The 24,488-nt window shown below is 35.5% G+C and overlaps 1 protein-coding gene across 2 annotated transcripts in view; it reads left to right on the top strand.

The window, feature by feature from the left end:
• LOC108729137 (uncharacterized) overlaps positions 1-22,873 on the top strand; it is a 46,519-nt gene extending 23,646 nt beyond the window's left edge. The window contains exons 2-7 of one of the 2 annotated variants that reach the window (XM_018458121.1): positions 1,267-1,629; positions 3,824-3,944; positions 15,851-16,032; positions 17,934-18,020; positions 21,699-21,788; positions 22,580-22,873. In XM_018458121.1, the coding sequence (XP_018313623.1) occupies positions 1,267-1,629; positions 3,824-3,944; positions 15,851-16,032; positions 17,934-18,020; positions 21,699-21,778 (833 nt within the window). In that variant the 3' untranslated portion in view covers positions 21,779-21,788; positions 22,580-22,873. Of the gene's footprint in view, positions 1-1,266; positions 1,630-3,823; positions 3,945-15,850; positions 16,033-17,933; positions 18,021-21,698; positions 21,789-22,573 lie in introns of both variants that reach the window. The other variant, XM_018458112.1, reaches the window with a different exon arrangement.
• The last annotated feature ends 1,615 nt before the right edge of the window (positions 22,874-24,488 follow it).

Raw genomic sequence — 24,488 nt, 5'->3', positions numbered from 1 at the left:
TAGGAAATGAGTATGCGTCACAGAAACTAACTATGAATAGCTCTATTTAAAAAAAGCACTTTCAGAGGCTCCATGAGCACACTCTGATCAAGCTAAGTGTAAGTGGCGAACTCCATTTGTGTACGCTTTTTTATAGGGATCCGCGTCATTTTCTCCTTACGAAGTAAGGAACGTAATTAAGTAGTAAGTAAGAAACGAGTCCATCTCGCGGCGCAACCAAGCGGCGTAGTACACAGTACCGCCGCGAGAATTTTTTCGGATCAAAATAGGATATCCTAGGGACGTTTTATATTAGTACAATAATAATTACAAATGTCCTGAGCTAATCATATGGACGATTTAATGTTTGGATCAGAATGGGAGCAATCTGATCAAATTAGGATATCCTAAGGAAATACATTGTTATGTGGGATTATACTTCAAAGTGCTCAAGGTGAACGATTTCATCAAGAGATAAAAAAAATATGGCGTAGGTAGGTATTAAGGAAGGTGGGATGTAAGTATGATGACTGATTACTCCTGGTCATTGAAAGATTTACCAAGGAGAGGAACGAAACGAAAGAGAATGCCATTACGAAAAAGTTTTGAGAACAGGAAAGTGCGCAATAATAAGAGCAAGATATAAAATCCTTTATTGGAACATCAGGATAAGTTGTTAACTCCTTCAGCTTCGGGTTTCAGAGTCTATTTATTAATATACCTTTGCACTTTGAAATATGTAAGAAAAACCAGCATAACATTTTTAATTCAAAGAAAGGTTCCGGATTGAATAGTGCAATTTTAAGGAATGTTTGGTAAATTTTTGAGGTTAGAAAGAATCCTGACCAGATTCCGAGGTATATTTGACTTTATTGCCTCAAAATATACAGGGATACACGGATCTAGTCTCTCGGACATGACATTTTTTTTATTTTGTGTAGCTGACAATGAGTAATTTTTCGCAGAGTTGTGCTTTTTTGAAGTTACGCTAAATTTTTTGTATAATTTTAGTTATGCGTTAATTTGGTGACCTGTGTATATTATTGAAATATGTAGGTACGTTGACAATTGTCACAATGCAAACCACTTACTACCTATATTTTTCTGCAAACATATCATCCACGTTTGTCAAAGTATAAATCTTATTCCTTCTCAATTTCATCATTCATTTATATGAAGTAATTCTGTATTTATACAATGCAAAGGGATATAGCATGATAAAGTATACATTTAATACAGTAGAAATTCTGATATTATCAACAGCAAAACATACTTTTGTGTTTGCAGAATCTTGGCAGCTGATTATCAAACGCATCAACATACCAGCTACTGTAAAATTTAACGATACCGATTACATTATCCTTGATTGTGACTACGACCTAGAAAATACATCCAGCACGGGTCTCGTCGTCAAGTGGTTTTTTAATACCAATCAAGTGGTCTACCAATGGATTTACGGCAGGTATCCTTTGGCGGACGAACCTGCGGCAAAGTACGTCGATCTAACGTATAAAGCCAGCAATGATCCATACACTGAGTACCGAGCCATAAAATTAAATAAGCCAGGTGTTGATCTTACCGGCGTATATACGTGCGTTATATCTACCTATACAGATGAACGAACGGCAAACGCTTCAATGATAGTGTATTGTAAGTATCAATGTGTTTTTATATTTTTATATATAATCTCAAACACGAACCTTTTCTATTCTATTAAATATCTCTATTTGGTTTTTCGACCCCTATATAAGGCCACAGTACCAAGTGAATAGCTAAACTAAGTGAGTTCTAGATCACTATGTGTTCGAAAAAAATCGAAAGGTGATATAATTTTGACAGATACTGTATATACAACCCCAAATAATGCAAATAATATCAAAATAACGTTTTATTAGTAGGAGAAAAGCATAAGAGCCAAATTGGCACGTTTGGCGGTTTTAGGAGGGTATCCAATTCCGGCAATTCTAGTGTTAATTTACAGTGGGCGAAGAAAGTTTCACGTGCTGTCATGATATTTTTTTTATCAGTTTGCAGAGCAAAGATAACATATCGTATTTTTCCTAATTGAGCCATAGTCTTGGTAGCCCAGAAGTGCTTTGTCTTACTCAGTAATAGTGGGTATTTGTACAGATTTCATGAACGCGGAATCTCATACTCAGATATCGTCCGTTTTCTAAGGCACGCAGTATGGATAGTTTATTGACTTCGTTCAACGTAACGTAAGGCATTTGCCACTACACTTTGAATAATTCAAGCGTCGGCTCTGCCGTCGTATCTTCCGCAAGGCAATTATTGTTGTGCGCTCGTATTAAAATCAATTCGTAACGAACAATAAGTAGCACATGTTTATAATCCTCGCAAAAGTCCAATAAAAAACTGATCGGCGTGCAATAACTAAAGTATCCGTCATCTGTCATTACACTTTTCGCGGTATTATCATTTTCGATCAATCTAGCATTCTCCATACGAAATGTGAAGTCAGTTGAATATCTTGAATAAATTTTTACAATACTGGTTATTCAAACGTTTCTACGGAGAAAATTTTATATTAAATTTTAATACAATTTCAAATTACATTTTACTATGTTTCGTATTTTTTGATGGAACCATCATAATATGATTCTGACGTAACTTTTACTATGGTAATACTAATTTTTATCACATAAATGAAATAAACCAATCCTTATGCTATATTCTAACATGGAAAGAGTTAATTTTTACTATGGTACGCAAACAAAATTTGCTAGGTACCTATATATTTTTGGTAATACTCCAGATCAGGGGACTCCTTCCCCCCCAATGACCGTGACCTTGACATATGTTGTCAAAGTCATGACCCTCCAACAAGTTTTAGCTATTGCTCGTTATTCATTAAAAAGTTATTAATAAAAGAAGTTCAACTATACTATAACACGAAAATTCCCTGTTTTAAAATATGTTTGATAATCGTGCACTGTAAGGGATGCCGTGCCGACGACCGTGACTTTGACATATGTTGTCAAGGTCATGATCCTGAAAGATCTCCAACAAGTTTTAGGTGGCTCTCTTCCCCCCCCCCCTGCAAAGGAGCGCACAACTTTTACTCTCGACTCTCCCCTCCCCTCCATTCTGCAAAGCGGCGCATGACTTTCACCCTCGACTCTCCCCCCTCCCCCCTGCAAAGGGGCGCACAACTTTCCCCTTCGACTCTTACTTCACCTCCCCCCCTGCAAATAGTACAATTATGGAAGTCGGGCGCTCCTTTGCAGGAGGGGGGCGAAACCCACTATATCCACATATACACTTTACAACACAAAGCGAGATTCTACATAAGTTTACAACTTTTGTTATAGCAGAAATGAGACATTATTTTTTTAAACTTCTTTTGTTAATAACTTTTTAACGAATAACGAGTAACGGCTAAAACTTGTTGGAGGTCTTTCCTCAGGGCAGGGTGGGAAGTGAAGTGGACCTCGCTTCGCGTGGAAAGTCGTGCGCCCACAAGCAGGGAGGAACATAAATGGATTCCGCTTCGAAAAGTCGTTACAAAATCACAAATTTTTGCTTTAAAACCAAATTCTCTGCTTTAGAAACAAAAATTAAACAAGAAAATAACGTTTTCAAAAAAATTTTTTTGTTTTTACAACAGAAAATTTATTTTAAAGCAGAGAATCTTTGTTCTATCACAACTTATTTTGTTAATAACTTTTGAATGAATAATTAACGCGGATTAAAACTTCTGATCACTCAGGGCCATAAACTTGACTATATATGTCAAGGTTAATCTCATTATAAGTGGGTCTGTTGCTTTTAAGATTTACCGAAAATTAAACGCAAACAATACATCATTTAATTTTTGTTACAGCCACAGAAGAAAAGTTCGAACTCGTGTATAGGAAAAAGGTTATGAACAATAAAGATGGAGTCGAAATTATGTGTATCGCTGAAGGACTTTATCCTCAACCGACTTTAAACATTTCCCTCGGGTAAGTGCTTCTGGTGTATATATGTATATATATGTAACAATTTTTGTTAAAACGCCTTTAAAATTATAAAAATTTCAATAATTTTCTAATTATTTTTACATACAACAAGTGTTCCTCTTTTTTTATCGTGTGTCATCAGAATACCTCTATGTCTATACACTTTTCACCTGTCGTACGACCAAAGAAAATTAAAATTGCAACTTACATTGGGTACTTCCGATAACTCAAGTTTGAGTTAGTTCCACTGGGACCAAAAAATATGATAGACATAATCACTTAGTACCTTTATGATTCATGACAACTCAACGCTGTCTTATATGTCATGAATTGAGTTAGTTAATCTATTTATGTTGAGTTGAGTTAGCTGATAGCAAAAAAAGTTGGAGAAGCAATAAAAAGTAATTTCGCAAAATTTTACGAATTGTAAATTTTACGCGATATGCTTTTATTAATTTATGCTAAGATTAAATTTACTTAAAATTACATATAATCATATAAAATTATCGTGCAGTTTTAAAATGCGTTACTGTAAATTTAAAAAAGTTAACTATAATCATTTAAATGCAAGTAAATAAAATGAGACAATGGGCTAATGGGAATTGGCGATGTAGTATTTGCACTATTATTTCATGAATCAAATATTACAAATTTGTATATAAAATTATAAACGTTTCGGCTAATCTTTTAGCCATCTTCAGTATAACGTTACAAAAAGACGATGATATAAGTTAACGTAAATAAGTAGTCATGAAGGCGAACCACTCTCTCACAGTTAAATCTTGATCTGATAACGAGCACACATGTTCCATATCTCGCTTAATTTAACGCTATAACTCAATCGTTCTATTAAAAAATACTTGTTCTTATACATATAATGACTACACATCGCACTCGGTACTTGACATATATGCGGCTAATATAGTGTAATTTATTCCAATGAGATCAATCAATCGACTGGCACCATTCAGCTGTCTAACTGGTATGGGATTGCATGGAAGAGTGGTGGTTCGCCTCATGACTACTTATTTACGTTAACTTATATCATCGTCTTTTTGTAACGTTATATTGAAGATGGCTAAAAGATTACTTCCGTAAATTACCAGTAATCTGACATTTTAACTGAACGAGCGTTGTCGAGCTCTCTGAATGTGAACGAAATGTGATCAGAATCCTCAGTAAACGTAACAAGCGTGATTTTAAAGTATCAGGAGATTATTCGGTAAACATTTCAAAAAAAGTATTATGTTTTTATCTTAGAGCCCTCGGGGACTCACTTCAAGAAATTATTTCATTAGAACACAGCTAAAAAATCTTTTAATGCTACATCTTTTATTCTATTTTATATCGTTTTTCAAAATCGAGAAATTTAACTCGATACATCTCTCTGGTAGCGGTACCACATATTGCTCGGCGACGCTCTCCATTTCCATTCGATTGACAGAAATACAGACTCAATATTTTACGAAAACGATTTCCAACAGATTGTAGCAACATTTATGGCAATAAGTTTGCTACAGCATTTCCACTCGTTTGCGCAAACAACTGTTATCTGCATGCTTCTAAGTTGCCCTAAACGAAATTATTATTGTCCTGGTGACAGCAACACAATGGCAAGTGAAGAGAAACTTGTGTTAAGTTTCATATTTCTTTTCTAATTCCAAGGAAGATTTTGTTATCTGGGTAGGTGGTTACGTCTATCATATTTTTCCTAGTGGAATTAATTCCAAACTTGAGTTATCGAAAGCACCCACTGTTAAATTCATAATGTCAAATTTTGCACAATTGGAGCTATTTTTAAGCATTTCTCTGTAGGCCGCCACTGCTCCTGTCCAATAAGTTGTTAATTTGACTAAAACAATAAAGTTAAACAGAGAGTTTAACCAAAAAAATACACTAAATTTGATTCAAATTTAATTTATTATTTTCTAAATGCATACATTAATATGGACAATTAATATCGTAATTAACCACATAAATGGATTAATTCATATTTTGACTCATATAGAAGTTAAAAATAACAAAATGTTATTTATTTAAGAGATTGGGTTACCATTACTCCTTTTATATCTAACAGTACATCTCTGCATCAAATTATGTTAAAGGAGTTTCAAGAGTTTGCGAAGTACTATTAGCGCTTTCGGTGTTGTTCAAATGCGGTATTTTTCTTTGGCTTTTGGATAATAGATAGTAGATTCTGATGTAGCTGATGCCGCAATCTCTTGAGATTTTCCATCAAAATTAAAATCATTCTTTTTACCTTTTTCGTAATACTTCATCTTCAAGATTTCGACTCTTTGACAATGCACGATAATAAAACTGTCAAAACAGCATCAGCAAAAGTCTAATTGCACCAACAGCTTTCTATTATTCTTCCAATGACTTCGTTTTGCCATGCGACGCATCATCGTTACTTTGTATGTGCTTAGCCGATTTTTTTCACCTCATTCGAGCGTGACGTTACCTTTAAATGTAATAAGAACGCATTCACAAATACTGCGAATGAATTTATTGGCTGCGCAGCGTAGGAGGGCGGCGTGTTAATTTTCGTTCAGATGATAGGATCGAAAAGACAGGTGTTTCTTTTACCAATCGCGTGAGGCAATTTTCTTCTCATTACCCTTCTTTGAAAAATTCTAGTGAAAAATCTTCTAGTGAAAAAATAAACGATTGAATCGCATGAGTTTCTTTTATACATAACTAACCATTCAATAATTATTCAATAAATATTCGCAGTACATAATATATTACATAATATATTACATCGTCAGGAAATATGAAACAAATATCCGTATGGACATAGCGTCATAATAATCCTCTTCTGAAAACTTTGCATCACCAGGATAGACTTGTCATGCAAATTTGAGCGCGAAGTTCTTGAAAATAACTATGTAATTTGCGTTGAGAGAAATATCGCGTTATCCGTATTCCTAAATCCGTAATGGAAAAGATTTTGCTTGATAAAAATAATATTGAGATTTCGATATTGACTGCCTTTAGTCAAATCTATGATCGCGTCGCTCGATGACGATTTTCTCATAAGATCGTTAAATATGCTTTTAAGACTTCCATGAGCACTTTTGATGTAAAAGCTATGTGTTTCACAGATTATCTCCGTGTTAAATGCTAGAATGCTATTGTTAGAATGCCAAAGTTCCGTGATCATTGCAGTTCACTTGATCAGGACATAGAGCAGTCTAATAAAAGTATCAGCCCAATGATTATTATCCCCGCCCTTTATCATTATTAAACACAATAATAGGTGCTGCTCAAAGACTAAAACGCAGAATCAGAATGATAAGAAAAATGTGTTAATACACATGTAAGTGATAATGTAGTTGAGTTATTACCGGTAAAAAAGAACACTTTCTCTGTATGAGCGATAGGGGGCGCTCAGGATCTTCCTCTTCCGTTTTAATTTAGATTTTCGTTAGTATTAACAGCAAGAGTAACATTTTTTTGTGAGCGAGATATAGCCGTTCGTTTTTATAATCTAGAGGCAATAAATGTGAGTTGTTTAAGAATTGCCACGTCTAATAGTTTTCATTTTCGATTCGAACATTGGTCCTTCGAGCCGGATCGATTGAGACAAGCATAAAACCGATACATTTCACAAGACCGAGAGATTCGACATGGCGGAAGATCTCACGGTATTACGTCGGCGCCGCGGGGTCCCCAAGGCAAAGTTAACGAAATTAATATCGAGCGTATGCGAAAAGCGGATGAAATAAGCAGAGAGCAGATTGAAGAATGCATTGCGAGCTTGAAACGAATACGAATGGAATTCGAAGGATTGCACGAGAAGATCATCGAGGCAATGGGAGGAGAGGTGATGGTCGTGGATTCCACCGAAGAAGCGTCTTTTGAAGAACGACATTTCGAATTAAAGGGTTTCATTGAGTAAAATGTTACGAAACATCACGGAAGCGCAATCATCAGCGAGCAACGAAGCCATTACACAAGTGCTACAGCAGCAGTTCGATCTAATTCATCGAGTGCGCCGCCAGCGTCGCTTGTAACCAACGACGCTATAACAAGGTTAGTAGAGTAGCAAACCGAACTGATGTTGCAACTCACTGCCACAGATGGCGCAACGAGTAGACCATCGGGAATCAAGTTACAGGTCGTAAAGCAGCTCACGTTTGACGGACGTATAGAAAATTGGAAGCGATTTGCGGACACATTTCGATCGCTTATACACAATTTCATTATGTGAATGCAGTTGCATTATTCAAATATAATTCAATTATAATTAAATAATATATAATATAATTGAGGAGCAATTAATACTGATTTTGTAGATTCAATTAAAGAGACCTTATGTTAAGGAAGGTGTGGTACCTTCGTTATTTCCTTGGACAGAATTTATAAATGAAAATAACGTGATAATAGAAAATACAAAAAGTTCTTTAAACGAAAGTAATGATATCAAAGAGAAAGGAAATTCAGACCGTTCAGGCACTCTAACATTTAATGATTTGAAATACAATGATAAGCTTTATGTCCCAATTGGTTGGAATAGAAATATATTATTATTAGAAAATGCCTCCGTTATAATATATAGTAAAATGATGTGTAAAATTATTAAAATGGAAAGTCAACTAATTTGCATAAAAGAAATATGGATAACTGAGAACATGAAAATGCAAGTAAAAGCTTTATTTTACGTATATATATGTACAATGCAACAACAACAACATAACAACTTAATAATGACACCGCTTTTAAAAGTCGGCCGGAGACCGCGCCGATCGCGCCCGTACATACGTACGTTCTATATATATCAATAGGCCAACTAGATAGTATCGCCATCTACAACTTTTTGGTCAATAACTGATCAGACGAAAGCTTGAGTCGGAGGGGGCTGGGATGAACTCATTGTCCATGATAGAGACGAAATTGGATTCCGTGACGTTGCGAGCCTGGGAACGAGAAGATAATACCGGGGCGCGAATATTAAATAATTTAGTTGATTATTTACAGATTATTTACGGTGCCTAACTTTAGAGCGTCTCGAAGCAAGGATAAGAGAAGGGGCTACCGCTAGCACGAAGGGTGAGTTTGACAAGCAGCTGGCAAGATCTATAAATTATCAAAGCTTCAGTAAAATCCACCAAGATCCACTTTCCATAAGAAACGTGCGTTCTTTTTGAAAATAGGCATCAACGTTGGTCCACCGAGACAATTTCATGAGCGTTGAACCGCTAACGGTCAAAGTGTGCACGCTGAACGACGTTACGCTCGTACATCTCGATTCTTCATCCGTATACATGATAATGACCAAAACGACGCTACGCCATATGTTTGAATTTGACGGGTGTATCGATGTAACGTTCGAATGATTAGCCAGACTCATCGACACGGTCGATGTCAAGTATACGCGATTCTCCAATATTGCGTCCGAACGCTATATGCGATAATGGCATCTCCAACACGCATCAGCTCATCGATTGCGAGTTCTTAGCTTTAGTTTTTAATATGTATGAAAAAAACCATGTAAGAAAATGCGAATAAAATATTTTTCGTTCGCTATGTACTTTCTTTACTTCCCATCCTATGCCTCGAAGCACTCCGTTTAGATAAATAGCAGCCGGCGTTTCTCTTATGCGTCGCGATATGCCATAGATCTCTTAGAAAAAATCGACGCTTCTTTGTCACATTAAATAATACCGCGATGCATTTTGGGGAGGGCAGACGGTCCGCGGCGGCGGGGCCCAAGGAACATGATACCATCATGGCGGCGCGTATTAATAGTATCGCTGTTTACAACGATACCGCCTGGACCTTCCCCGCGCAATACCCCCGCTCCCCCCTTGGGGGACTTGGTTTAAAACCTGCCTAGTATACCACATTCTCAAATACCCATCAGATACCCAATTAAACAGCGATACCGCTTCCGTAACCCCGCGATGCAGGCTTTTGTTGATATCGAAGTTCAAGAGATGGCCCGCGAGAGTATAATAGAACCAGCAACAAGTCCGTGGAGTTCCTCGATCGTCATGATGAAAAAGAAGAACGGGAAATATCGATTCTGTATCGATTTCGGCATTTGAACGAAGTCACTGAGCCCGACGTGTACCCGCTGTCTTAAATCACAGTTACCTTGAACAAATTACGAGGGGCGAACGCCCCTGTGGAACGCTAGATGAAGTGATGCGAGGAGAGAAGGAAGGAGATGGATTGTAAGTTAGAACACACTGCGAATGATTGGTGAGGAAGGAGCATAGAAACGAGAGAGCAGCGTTACGTCGCGTCGCGTCAGTTCGTCCCTGTTTTACTTCCCCTTCCTAGCAAAAGTAAGAGTCCTTGGAGGTTCAGAAATTTTCGTAAAAGAGATCCCATAATAAATAATAAAAAAATATTTTCATTAAAACGCCAAAACGTCGGAGATATTGTGTCGTGCCAACAAAAAAAATGACCAAAAAAAGTACCTGCTATTCATGTCTGCTGTTTGTACCTTTCCCTTTCCCACGACAAAAAATGTTACGGTCCCAATTTCTTACTCACCATTTTTTTGGCCGTCTCCTTCCATTTTGTTGGAGGTCCTCTACCACTCCCTTTTTCAATTACCTCTTGGGAAGATACCGTGCGAACCAATCAGGACACACCATTTAATTAGCTTTATTACCCCCACCCTTCTCTCCTCGACCAATCAGAGCGAGCCATTTTTCCAGACTGACCTGTCTAAGCCACGCTCATGGCACCAGGGGAGAGAGGAAGGGGGTTTGTTTTGACGGCCCATGGCTGCCCATGTATTACTAACGCTTTATTTCGCGGAGGGATAAACCGACCCATATGTTTTCCGATAATGGAACCACCTTTGTAGGAGCCCATAAGGAACTCCAAGAGTTATATGAATTCTACAATCAGTCACAAACAGAATCAAATCAAGCAATTCTTGGGTGATCAGAAAATATCTTGGGAGTTTCATATCATCACATGCCCCTCATTTCGGCAGATTATGGGAGGCGACGGTTAAATCCGCAAAATTACATATGATTCGCATCGTTGGCAAGGCTTATTTAACGTTTGAGGAGCTACAAACCGTTCTTTGCGAAATAGAGGCAATCCTTAATTCGCGACCCATTACCGCTTTGAGCTCAAACCCAAACGATCTGGTTCATCTTACCCCGGGACATTTCTTGGTTGGCACTGCACTAAACGAACTTTTCTTCCAGGGATCTCGGAGACGTTCCGGAAAATCGTTTGCTTAGATGGCAAAGGGTCGAGCAGATTCGGCAGCACTTCTGGCGCCGGTGGAGCACGAAGTACTTACAATCCTTACAATTGCTTTCCAAGTGGAGAACCAACAAGGGCATTCAGTTGCTGCCTAATTAGCTCGTCCTCATGAAACAGCCAAATCTAGCGCCATTAAAATGGGCCTTGGGGCGCGTACGAGGAGTCCATTCGGGTGCCGACAAGGTCGCGCGAGCTGCCACAATCCAGACCGCCAAGAGTTCTATTATTAGACCTTTATCTAAACTGGCGATTTTGCCATTAGAAACGTAATTCATAAGTTGTATTCTTTACAGTATATTGATTAGCCACGTGCATGCGTATTTAGTTTATAAGAATTTCCATTATTATGTTGATCCAAATTCATTTCACATTTAATTATAAACGCCGCGTCATTTAGTTTTGGTCGTCTCATTGACCGCGATCTCACATGAGTGCAATTAAAACAATAACTTTTATTTAATTTTTTCTAGCGCAACTCTCAAGAAGAATTAATTTGAAGCGTTTTGAAAGTCAGTCCTTTCATGGGCAGAGGCGTGTTCGATATGCTCCTCTAGCGTCTCTCATCCTGCTTACGGGAATCCGTTTCCCGTCGCGTCGTTATCCTTCGTAGCGCGCGTAAGAAAGTAGTGCGAGTCGCGCCTGCGTCTAGTCGCGTGCGCCCCATCGTGAGCGTTGGTAAGTCTACGCTACGAACGGCAGATAGATCTCTGACATCGATCAAGAAACATCGATCGATGCCGTATTTTGCGTGTCGCGAGCAAGCATTCATGAGTGCGATAATCGTTTTCGAGAACCGTAGCCCGTTATTAACAAGGAGTGCACCGTATTAAATAAAGAGAAGATATCCAGCCTTCTCGACCACGGTCTCGTGTGCGATATACCGCTGAGAGAAGCATGGAAAGCACGCACGGCTATAGGGCGTCTGTCGCATTTCGCAATAAAATCATATATTTAAATATCATTTCTGAAGTACTTAAAATTTATTAAGAGTTTTGTGATCTGTTTACAGATTACAAAACTTATTAAAATAAATTTGAAGTATTTCTCAAAAATATCAGTAATCATATTGCCATTTATTTTGATTAATTAATGATATTATGTGTGTAAGCACATATACATACACTATTAAAAAACCACACCTGCAGTTTCCACACAATATCATTATACATATACAAAAGTTTTTCGCAATTAAAGCAGAATAAGTCATTCATATACAGAAATTTTTCGCAATTGAAGTAGAACAAGTCACAATAACATGAAAATCATATTATTATAAATTGAATCGTGGTTGATAAAAAAAAATGACTTGATTAAACATTTTGGAGCCATTTTAACATCATGATAATTTTTTGTTCTGTTAAATATGTTATATTTTTCAATTTATTGCATATGATTCTAGAAACATTTCTGTTAAAACATTTCACATGACATATTACAGAATCCTTTCAAAATTGTTGCACATGAGATGTGAAAGGTTGAAACATTCCTGAAAATTTTCTATCATAATCGGTGCTGTATGGGTTAAGTTCTTTTTGAGGAGCACGTATATTCTTGACGCCTTCTTTTACCTTGTTTTTAAAAAGGTAATCTCTTATACGAATGATACATAAGATTATGTGGATTAACTTGGCGCTAGTTATGAGAAATAATGTTATTTTTCGGCTTAAGGTAAGCACTAGCATGAAATGATTTTCTTACGAATGTGTTAAAATTTGAAATACAAGTAAGTTGAAATGCTCTCTATGTTTGTGTGCAATTAGAAACATATTGACCGTCTAGTTTTTGAGATAATTGCAATTAAAATATGCAGTTTTAACATGTGATGCATATACGCGACTCAAGTTAACGCCATATTTTTAATTATAGCATCCATACCAGTCTTAGGATTATTACAAAAAACGAGCATGCAATGGAGGAACATGAAACGGATATTGTAAAAAAACGTCATAATATTTGAGCGTTTAGTTAAGAAAATAGAGCCGCGGAAAGAACGCAATGTTTCGATTTTCTTTGGCTTTTGTGACAACTGAAGGGAGTGGTGGAGAATGGAGGGGACGGCCAGCGAGCATCTGGCAACACCAGAGTTAGTCTGCGTCTATTCATTTTCTTTCCGCGTGTGCGTGTGGCCTTGGACAGGTACACTCGAAAATTTTCTCTCTTTGGCGGGAGTGAAGTATCATCACCGAGCGCCGCGACAGAACCTAAACTTTTGAACGGTATTGTTACGGTAGTATTACCTTAAGCATGTTAAAAAACAACACGAAGACACTACTTTATCAACGATGTAAACAAAGCTGTAAACAAAGCGTGCCTGCCCGAATCAGACCCTTGGCGCTCTCTATTTTGGTCTTGAATCAACGTGACTTCATGAAAAATTTGATGACTCACAAGTCAAATTTTAATGGATTTTAATGACTCAGAATGCGTTAAGACCATTGCATATAGAAAAATTAAGCCGTAAGACTTAAGGGGGTTGGACTGTTAGTCAAAAACCAACTTAAAGACTTAATTTTTTTATATGATAATATTGTACACAAATAATCCCACAATTTGAACAATATTGACCGTATAGTTTTCTTGTAATACCTTGATCAAAAAGTTCCCGGAATTACCACCAGGTGATTCTCTGAGTCAGCTGATTTGAGTTCTGTTTTTTTTTGGTTAAGTTGCCACATCTATCATTGACATTTCCATCAAATTTTATCGCCATAGCTTGACATTTGTAAAAGTTACGCCGTCTTGAGTACATCGCACGTGTTTTCGATTTTTTACAGTTTTAAAAATGGAGTTGAATTTGCACCATGATAACGCACCGTCGCACAGTGCCATCATTATCCGTAAATTTTGGACCAAGAACGAAACGAATACCATACAACAGCCATCGAATTCACCTGATATAGCTCCCTGCGATTTTTTTCTGTTCGATCGAGTCAAAAAACCACTAGGGGAAACGCGTTTTAACAGCCGAAAGGAGGTAATGGAAAAATCGAAGACGGCTCTGATGGCTATACCGACAATAGAGTTCCAGAAATGTTTCGAGAGCTAGATCAAGCGCTGGCATAAGTGCGTTGCAGTCGATGGGGAGTACTTTGAAGGGAACAATATCACTTTTGATGAATAAACTTGTATTTTGAATTTTCTGAATGAATTCCGGGAACTTTTTGATCAAGGTATTATTCTGAAATTGACCATTTTAAGCATATCGCCTTGGGGGGCGGTCGTTCCGAAGTAGATAATCATCGATTTAGTATACACTCAGCCAACTAAAGGATTTTGAAAAACTTACGACTTGACAGATGAATATCAACAATTGTGTACAGAAAAGAAAAATAGAACTTTATCGTATGAATTTAAAGTTTTATTGTCACAAAGTTTACCTTTACCTCTCGGATCATACATCACAATAGTAGTAACAGACTTGGCCACGCCGCAGTGCACAGTTGATACGAAACTAACTTCATATAACCTAGAATCCATCTCGGCGTAAAGAAACAGATATGAAAATAATACAAACTTGACTTTTATACTGATTCTAAATTTCTCCCTTATCATATGCCATAACCGATCACTGCCCATCACATCGCGAAGTGCAATGTTGCCAAATGTATGCCGTGTGTATACTCGACCTCCCGAGTCATTGATAATCTCATACATTTGTTAATATTCTTATACTCTAATAATTTACTAATAATATAGCACATAAATAGTATCCACAATTCATTACACTAATATTGCATATGATACGGATGGTTGTAATGACAATTTATTTCAGTCGCATTTTTTACTCCAAAGTAATAGTCCAACCTCCTTAAGAAGTAAGCGAATCAACTAATCACAGTACAGACCGTAAGATCGTATCATGAGAAATATCAAATCCAACGTGTTGATTTCCTTACTGCTTAAGTATTACATCTTATTTTACGTTCAAGGGCCTTTAAATGCGGAATTCATTATCCTAGAAATATGTAAATAAACGAAAGATAAGAACTACAAAATAAACTATTTACAACTTATCGCGAAAAAATATGATCATACATAGCTCAGCCATTTTCCGTCGTAAGAAAATATCAAACATATCATTGAAAAGGTCCTTCTTTCCTTTTTTTAGTAATAAAAAATGTTGAAATTGGATAATAAATAGCGAAGTTATCATTTTTCATGTACATACTTCTACTCAAAAAGGGTTTTCTAATCAAAAAACGAGGTTTTGGGGGTGTTTGAGAAATTTTTTGAATAATACAATTTTTTGTACAATTAGGTCTACACCATGTCACTTCAAAATTATTCTACTTTTTTTATTTTACTTCCCCTTATATTCTTGTCTTTAATTTTGTTATTTTGTAGCATCGTGTTAATTAAATGTATTATCAAAGTTCTCATTTTTTGGTCAGAAAAAAGGACAGAAGGTATAATATTATTTATCGATTTTAATTGTTTATAATTTTAGAATGAACAAAGAACATCAAATTTTTTAACCTTATTTGAAATCTGATCTTTATAATTAATAATCTTTATAATTAACAAACGACAATACCGAAGTTATTGAAAAAAATTTTTTCTAAATAAATATTTGTTTAAAACGAGTTAAAACATGAAATTTATTAAAATGTAAATATTTTTGCTTTATATTATTCTTCGTAATTACAATTCATGTAATGTTGATATTGCAGAAATATTCCGGAGAGACAAACTGATAATCCCACTATAAAACTGCGTGACGACGGGCTGTACAATATCCTGTTGCGTGTCACCTTATTGGATGAAGATTTACCAGAAACAACGATTGTTAAATGTTTGCTCAGCATATCTACAGCTTTATACAACGTTTCTCGCAGGACTGTCTATTATGCTGGTTAGTAACAAATATTTATTTCAACTAACATACATGTATACTCATATACAGGGTGTCCCATTTTAAATAATGCATTAAGATTTCTCGAAAATTATGATAGATACGGAAAAATGTTTCAAACAAAAATTGTATGATTCGAAGAGGAACATAAGAAGGTAAACCCCAACAGTATGTTGAGCGGCACGCAAAAATTAAAGTATCTTTCCTTCATGTCGGATCTAGAGTTCCATCCAGCATTCAGCGCAATCAAAGATTTGTCGTACGTCAGCGACACATACGTAGTTCTTGATGGTACTGGTAATTCTCACGTTTCTGTTGCGGTCAATTTCCACTGCCATTGAGTTCGTATCGAATTTCATCAAACATGAACACCACACAATTATTTCCAAGCGTCGTCGGTATCTTCGATCGTTTTTCTTCTTCACCGTCAATCTCCCTTCGACGTAAAGAAAACTTTCGCACGGCAACGTGTAGAAATCCTGCTGCTGTATGAATATCCGTATCTCATCGCTATGTCCAAACGTAGTGTTGGCGTATGGATTGTACGTGTGAGTCTCAATCTTGACGGTGCGGTCGTCAAAGATCGGCTCACCGGTAATATTCAAGATATCAGCCATTTCGTACGATAAAATCCAACGACTTTAAAAATGCAACATTGGCTGCAGTGAGTTTCTTTCTGGGTGTAGTCTCCCTCCGTTAAAAGATATATCTCTCGTCTGTTTCGACCGTTCGTTCAGCACAAGCATGTCACGTTAGCGCCATCGTACATGCAATCTAACGGTGATCTCCTCTCCGCGAAAATCGAGGATAATTATAGAGGGGAAAAAATATGATGGAACATCAGGCCTGTACGATTTAATTTTCATGAAATTTCCCAAGAAAGTATCTACACGGATGACGACGTTCAGACCTACAGGAGCATTCTGCTGACGACAAACACTCACCGACGCGATCATAGCGCGGGTAATCAAGTACTGGGTAATAAGGGACACAAATATAAGAACATAATAGCGCCATGAATATGGGTGGAGTAATAAAAGAAGGTTGAATTTTTGGAGTTGTTTGGTCACCATGTTGGATTCGCCATGTTGAATCTTTGGAATGATTCCAAATTTTCACGCATTCCTAATACTCTAACAGTTTGAAGATTGGGGTTTTAAACGGTATACAAAATAAAAAAAGATACAAAAATTAGCGATTTTTCGAGTTTATAGTCCGTCATATTGGATTCGCCATTTTGAAAGAGGTAAATGTAAAAGATATAGACTTCAAAATCATAGATCTGTGGTTGTATACATTTAACATGTTGAACATAACTCAAATTTGATGAAGTTGTACGAAAAAACACCAAATTTTCAAGATTTTATCAATTCGATCGCCATTTTGGATCCGCCATGATGGATTTGAAAAATTTCACCATGGGATCTTAAAGTACAACTACTTTGACAACCGATGGTGTACTTGCTATAAATTAAAAAAATTGTTATCAGTTCGAAAACAATCTTTAAAGAAAAAAAGTCGATCATTTTTTCGATATTTTTTTGTTCCGAATACTGCCATATTTAATTTCCACATGGTCGAAATGAAATTCTGACGACACCGTCGTGAAGAGCGACCCTCAAAACTTTAGGATACCAAGTTTTGTTGAAATATTTCATGTTTTAGTATGTTAAAAATTATTTTGAAGTCAAGCAAAAAATTTTGTCTTCTGCGTGTTAATAGGTTAAGAAAGCATTTATTAATTTATGCACCAATTACCGTGATAGTGTTAAGAGATATTTTATCTTTTGTTCGATTTATTTCAAAATCTAATTTATGAATTCTTATTTTATTATATATCTTTATTATATATTTGTAAATTACTTACTGAACTAATATAAAATGTAATATTTGTTGTGCAGGAACGTTTACTACTACATCAACTACTACAACGAAATTACACCGTAAAATGGAAATCCAAACCTTAGGCAAGTCTAATAATGATGATGGTAAGATTTAGTTTATTTCTAGATGATCAATTTATCACTATATATATGATTTCCGGTAATGATCGGATCACCTTTGATGAGCACATAAAGCAAATTTAACTGAATCGAATTGTCCTGTATTATTTTCCAATTTTTGCAATAATTAACGAAAAATTAATTCTTAAAGATTCTTTCGAATCTACCCTGCCTACTGACAAATGCAAGCGCGCGATGAAATACGATTGTCCAGCCTTGTAGATAGCTAGGCGCATGGGGAGTTGTTTACTACAACAGGAAATGTCGGGAATGGCAACACGAATGGCGAAAGAAAATGACGGTGAAAGTACTGATTAGGGGACCTAGGGGGCTCCATCGACCTTGACCTCGACATATGTTGTCAAGGTCATATGACCCTGAGTGACCTCCAACAGGCTTTAGCCGTCACTCATTATTCGTTAAAAACAATAAAATAGAAATTCAGACAAGGCTAATGAGAATCTAACGCTGATATAAGAGCGACGAGTTAGGAGATGCAGATAATACTCAGGTGTTAATAGTTATCCTCACTTATTGCGTTGAACGTTTCAGCTCACTTTGGAGTTATCCTTAGCGAAAAACAGAAATATAAAATCCTACATTGAAAGCAAATCATTTACAGACAAATGTAAGCAAAATACATGACAAAAATACATTAATTACTACGCTACATTTTACAATTTTGCTATTACAATACAATAATTATAAAATCAGTAATAAAATCGTGTGACTCACCTCAATGCGAAACAAAAAACGAAGTTCAGAAACATTGATTTACGATTTTAAAAGTTAAAATATAAATTAATACAGATCTCATTCCTCTGATTATAAAATCGTGTCATTTCGTTGTGACGTGTTTAAAATTAAACGTTACAATGTGACAAGGGAACTTCTAAACAAGCACTGAAAATAAATAATACTAAGAGTGTCAATTCATAAAACAGTTCAGATCTCAATTTTGTTTAAACGTGTCCAATAAGGAAGCATACGAGTAATGCAAACAATCCGTGTCCGTTCTTAAGTTAAGTCCATTCTTCTGCATATAGATATGAGATATTTCAGAATTCAAACATTTATTGAAAAATCTTTCCATATCAAGAATTTGGACACTATTCCAATCAAATTCATGATTAAAAACAAGTCGATGGTCTGTGATCACTTGCATTTGACCGAGTGAATACGCGTTCATTCTGCGCGCTTCAGTAATTAATTCCTTGTTAACTATTGAACATTATGTTGTGCCAGCTAGGCACAACGGGTTCGAGATCCGCGAGGACGTCGGGATCAGAGTGTTAATCAAGTTACACACTGTAGAATTCGAATATACATATATTAAAAGATATTTTTTTATTACACTTGTGTTTACAGTTATTTAGATACTCCCGACGCGTTACAAATCGACGGGCGGACTTATTGTCCCTACGTAAATCCGGACTGAGAGCGAATCAACCAATGAACCTCGAATCGGAGCTTCAGTCCACTTATACCGTATCGTCATTCTCTTGCTGACGAGTCGTCTCTCGTCAACGTTTCACGGTACTCTCTCGAGGACAGCATCACGCGGTAATATCACGGTCGAACGTTACAATTGAACTTTTATATTTTGTTTTATAATATGTCGCGTCAGCATCGCGCTCGTGACAATTGCAAAATGGTACAGAACTCTTCAATTCTTCAATTCAGTTTAATCCGTTGTACGTGCTCACAAGAGGTAATCCAGTCGTTACCGAATATTCTATATGTGCATGAACGTACACGTGCATGCTTATGTATGTACAGTGAGATTTAGAACAACCGTTTGTCCTTGAAGCACCGTAGTTCTGACTTAATTCTAAGATGATTATTCCTTTATAAAGTGTTAATTGCTTAGCTTTTAAATTATAAGGAAAAATAGTACAATTATAATAGCGAATTACGGGACGCGTATAGATGGTAAGAAGGTGTATTAGCGCAAGTCATCGTCCGCGGCGGGCGATTATACGGCGCTCTTCTTCTTCTTCTTCTTCTTCTTCTTCTTCTTCTTCTTCTTCTTCTTCTTCTTCTTCTTCTTCTAAATTCCCTACTTGGTCTATTTCTGACCCAGTATAAAGGGTTACAATACCATAAAAAATGGATCCAAGGATCTTGTGAACCTCCTCAGGGAGCAGAGGTCTCACGTGGAGTAACTTTCTTTAAATTCCTATATTGTATCCCAGAAGTCATGTCAATGCTTCGTCTCACGAAGCAAGAGACTCCACATTTTCATTTAAATCAGGACACGCGATCTGAGGAAAAAAGTTCGCCTCAGACAAAAGATTTTATTTATAAATATAACAATCTAAATTCTAAGTTTATTATTATTAATATATAAAATTAAATGATTAATTCCTTTACATTTGCCTTTGCTATTATATATACGGGCGTCGAGTGCGTCGAGTGGCTTGCCGCTCAGTGCGATTAACTCGTGATCTGTAGATCCAAGTTCAATCTCACTTACGCCCACATACGCGATTTTTCGCGTTTAAGGAGCCGAAAATGGCTCCATCTGGTGATTAAGAGATCTTTGATCACCAGCGCCGTTTAGATCCGGCGTTAAACTGTAGATCCCATATGGTCTGTTCAAAAAATTCGTCAACTTTATTTTTAAAAAACTGCAGGCTTTACTTACAAGCTATTGGTCTTTATTCCCTTCAAAGTAGTCTCCACCCCAACGAATACATTTGTTCCAATGATGTTTCCATTGCTGGAAGCAGTCCTGGAAGGATTTTTCTGAAATTACTTTCAGTTTCCTCAGCGAATTTTCTTTTATGGCTTCAATTGTTTCAAATCGTTTTCCTTTCATGGCTTTTTTTTAGCAAAAATGGCACGACTGTACTTCCCCACCCACCCTACTCATCAGATTTGGCACCTTCTGATTTTTTCCTTTTTCCAAAACTCAAAACACTCATGAAAGGAAAACGATGCACTGAATTTCATGAGAAAATCGAAAAAAGATTTAAAAAATTCACTTACTTTTGACTCATACAACTGTCACCTCAGGTATATATTTGCTTGATACAAGAGTTTTATAGTCTATATCTTGAAAATAAGCGTGCGGCTAAGGTCACATTACTGGAACGAACGATACCGAGTTTGTAGAATTAAGATTGAAAGTCTAGAATAAAAGTATTTTCACCGAATGGAAAATACGTGTATACAGATGCTTTGTGAAGATGCTTTAGGAATGTCAACAGAGCCGAAATTCCGTGTAGTAGTAGTTGCGCGGTCTTGCGATGGTGCTAGCATATGTTAGATAAGGACAGATGTATGTGTTTAAGTGAGACAGAATGATATATAATATAATGTAAGGAATGAATAAAAAATCACTATTATCGAATTTGGAATTAAAAAGGTCTGCACTATTGACTTCGATCAAGTTCGGTAATCGGTTTAGGATCCCTTTAAGCCCTACATCTTATCTGAAATGTTTTTCTTAAATATAATTCTTTCGAGGTATTCGATTATAACCAGATTTCTAATCAACCTCCACCCGCACCTACACGCACGCACGCACGCACGCACACGCGCACGCACACGCACACGCACACGCACACACACGCACACACGCACACGTGCTTCCGTTGCGTAAAATTAAATGTAACTATAAACTAAATTATACTATTAAAGATTTTAATTTAATTACAGGTAGTTCCGCTGGCTACGTGTCAATTAATCTTCCATTGTTATCAATGCAATTTGCCGTTCTCAGTATATTTCATCAATAATTTATAACAGGTAAGTTTAAATAGTTTGTTCATATATAAATTGAAAGGTTGCATTTTTTTTATACCTCCTATACATTATATTTTATATTAAAACGTTGTACGGTATATGAGCGATAGTACTACTAACATGTGAGAAAATAAAGTTGCCCAACGTATATACATGATTCAAAAGTTGTATCTCTCTACTGAATGCTATCATAAAATAACGGACTTAACAGATCTCTACTTCATTTACAATATTAATTCCGACCAAAAGTGCTTTTATTAATATTGATGTTTAGTAAAGTCTCTAAATCTTTTACATCAGCAACTTTCATTGCCCTATTATTTAATAGCGCGAATTCCACGTACTGTGGCATTTATCACTAAATTTTGTATAAATAATATTTTATGCCGCAATGATATTCTAAAATATTTCATTCTCTTATAAGATGGTATATTTCAATACGTGATATTTTTATGTTGATGTCAATTTATATTGACTAAAGGCCATCCCACGTACAAAAATTTTAGTCGTAATCGTAAGGCCGTAAGCAAATCGGCCAATCACAATCGAGCGTTTTAAAACGCGAGATCGTAATTTTGATTGTGATTGGTCGATTTGCTTGCGATCTTACGACTAAAATTTTTGTACGTGTGGTGGCCTTTACACTGCATCTTGCAGGTTAATCATTAAGAGTGTGATTTAGTTTTGAGAGTTTTGCAAGAGATGGCACATACATATATGTACGCGTAAACTAATTAAAATAAATAACTATAGAATAAATTACATAAAGTGTCTTATAATTTTTAAAATTTCAGATTATATTATTATCTTAAACAAGAAGCAAATGGCATCTTCGAAGAAAATCTCCAACTCCACATTGAATACCTCATATATTTACAAACATATTTCCACAATTATTGAATCCAATGAAAATTCATTGTATTATTTATCATCATTCATTCACAAGAACATCAATTTGTAAATTGTAATTCTACATTGAATACTAATAATTTGCGATATAATAGAAACAATCACCATGAGTCAATGAATGCATTAATGAATGAATGTGTGTGAGCATGTAAGTATTTATATTAATTTACATTAATTATTCAAAACCGTTAAATTTTACTCAATCATAACAGACTTAAATAATTATAATACTTACGTCGCATGATATATTTTTCTCATTCCATTTCCTCTCAGACTTATCTTTCTTAATTTTATATGATTAATTATAATTATATGTTTAAAAAATCCTTTTTAATCTGAAAATTTTCTATGTGATTTCAAACTTGCGATAGTGGATATATTGTACAGATATTATCTTGAAAAAGAAAACCAATTTAAATATAAGATAAATAAATTAATAAAAAATATAATTGAGAATATAATAAGCAAGATTATATAAATATATGTAAATTTTATAGTGAATATGAATTAGTCATTATGTAAGTGAATATAAATTTTAATTTTTTAAAAACGCAGTTATGATTAGAATAAGTTTGAAAGATGTATTGAATCACTTCCTTAATACCAAACCTTTTCCAAAATTTTAAATTAATCAGCGATGTTTCTCATAATCTTTTTGTAATTCAAAAAGTGTTATTTTAATTAAATATATGAGTGAACAACGATAAATTACAAAACGTTGAACATAATCGTATAGTAATGTTCCAAAATCGTTTGGAATACCATTTTGATAACAATAATTTTTATATTATATTGTAATAAATAGGATACAGAAATTTATTGTAAACTTTCTCAGGTGAATGGTAATGATATGCATTAAACTTTCTAATTTTTTTCTAGATGATGCATACGCAAATATTTTTATTATGAAGTATTTTTATTATGAATTTATTGTAAAAAACAAATGTAATATTGTGCAAAATAAAGATGTCGTAATAGGATTGTTATGTCCTGAGGACTCTATTTTTTTTCTCCCATGATACTACTACCCATGATGATAGTACTATATGTAAATATTTTCCAAGTAGCAATAGCATCACGGCAGACTGAACAGCAATTCCTATTTTAAAAATAATTAAGCTTCCTATGGCTTGGAACTACATAAAGAATTGTTTCACAGGATTTTTCACTCTCGTCGCATTTGTCTGATTATGATCCGTTTTAAGAAATCATACATTGCACATTAACGGAGTAACACGTACGATTTCGCATCGTACATTTTCAATATGTTAGCGGAAGTACTGCGAGATGAGAGGGAAGTCTAATTTTTAATTCTATATATTTTCTTTGTTATTGTATTCTTTTCCAACATTGATAATGATCCGATAGGGATCGAAACGTTTGTATTGTTTATTGTCGGCAGTTATTAAAGTTTATTGTGTTATGTTTATGTTTATTTTATTAATTTGGACTATATATTGATTGACCTATGGCTCATAGTCTTATTTCTTTTTGATAATTTTATATAAAGAATGTTGCCTCCGTATGTGCGTGCGTGCGTGCGTGCGTGCGTGCGTGCGTGCGTGCGTGCGTAGACGGAATAATTATAATTCGAGATTCTAAAGGTAAACATACAACGTTGACAACATGGAATTGGAAAATGCATACATATATTTATTTTACGTATAGAATATTAAAATTATCCGTTTCGTATTATTTTTATTTAAAAAACAAATTAAAATAAAAATAGATTATATTTGTATGTTATACATTTTATCATGCAAAGAAATATATCAATTTCAGTATATGTTATTT

The sequence above is a fragment of the Mycetomoellerius zeteki genome, unplaced genomic scaffold, assembly GCF_001594055.1.
Source record: "Mycetomoellerius zeteki isolate Tzet28-1 unplaced genomic scaffold, Tzet1.0 scaffold114, whole genome shotgun sequence".
In the NCBI taxonomy this organism is placed as follows: domain Eukaryota; kingdom Metazoa; phylum Arthropoda; class Insecta; order Hymenoptera; family Formicidae; genus Mycetomoellerius; species Mycetomoellerius zeteki.
This window is presented reverse-complemented; position numbering and strand designations above follow the sequence as displayed.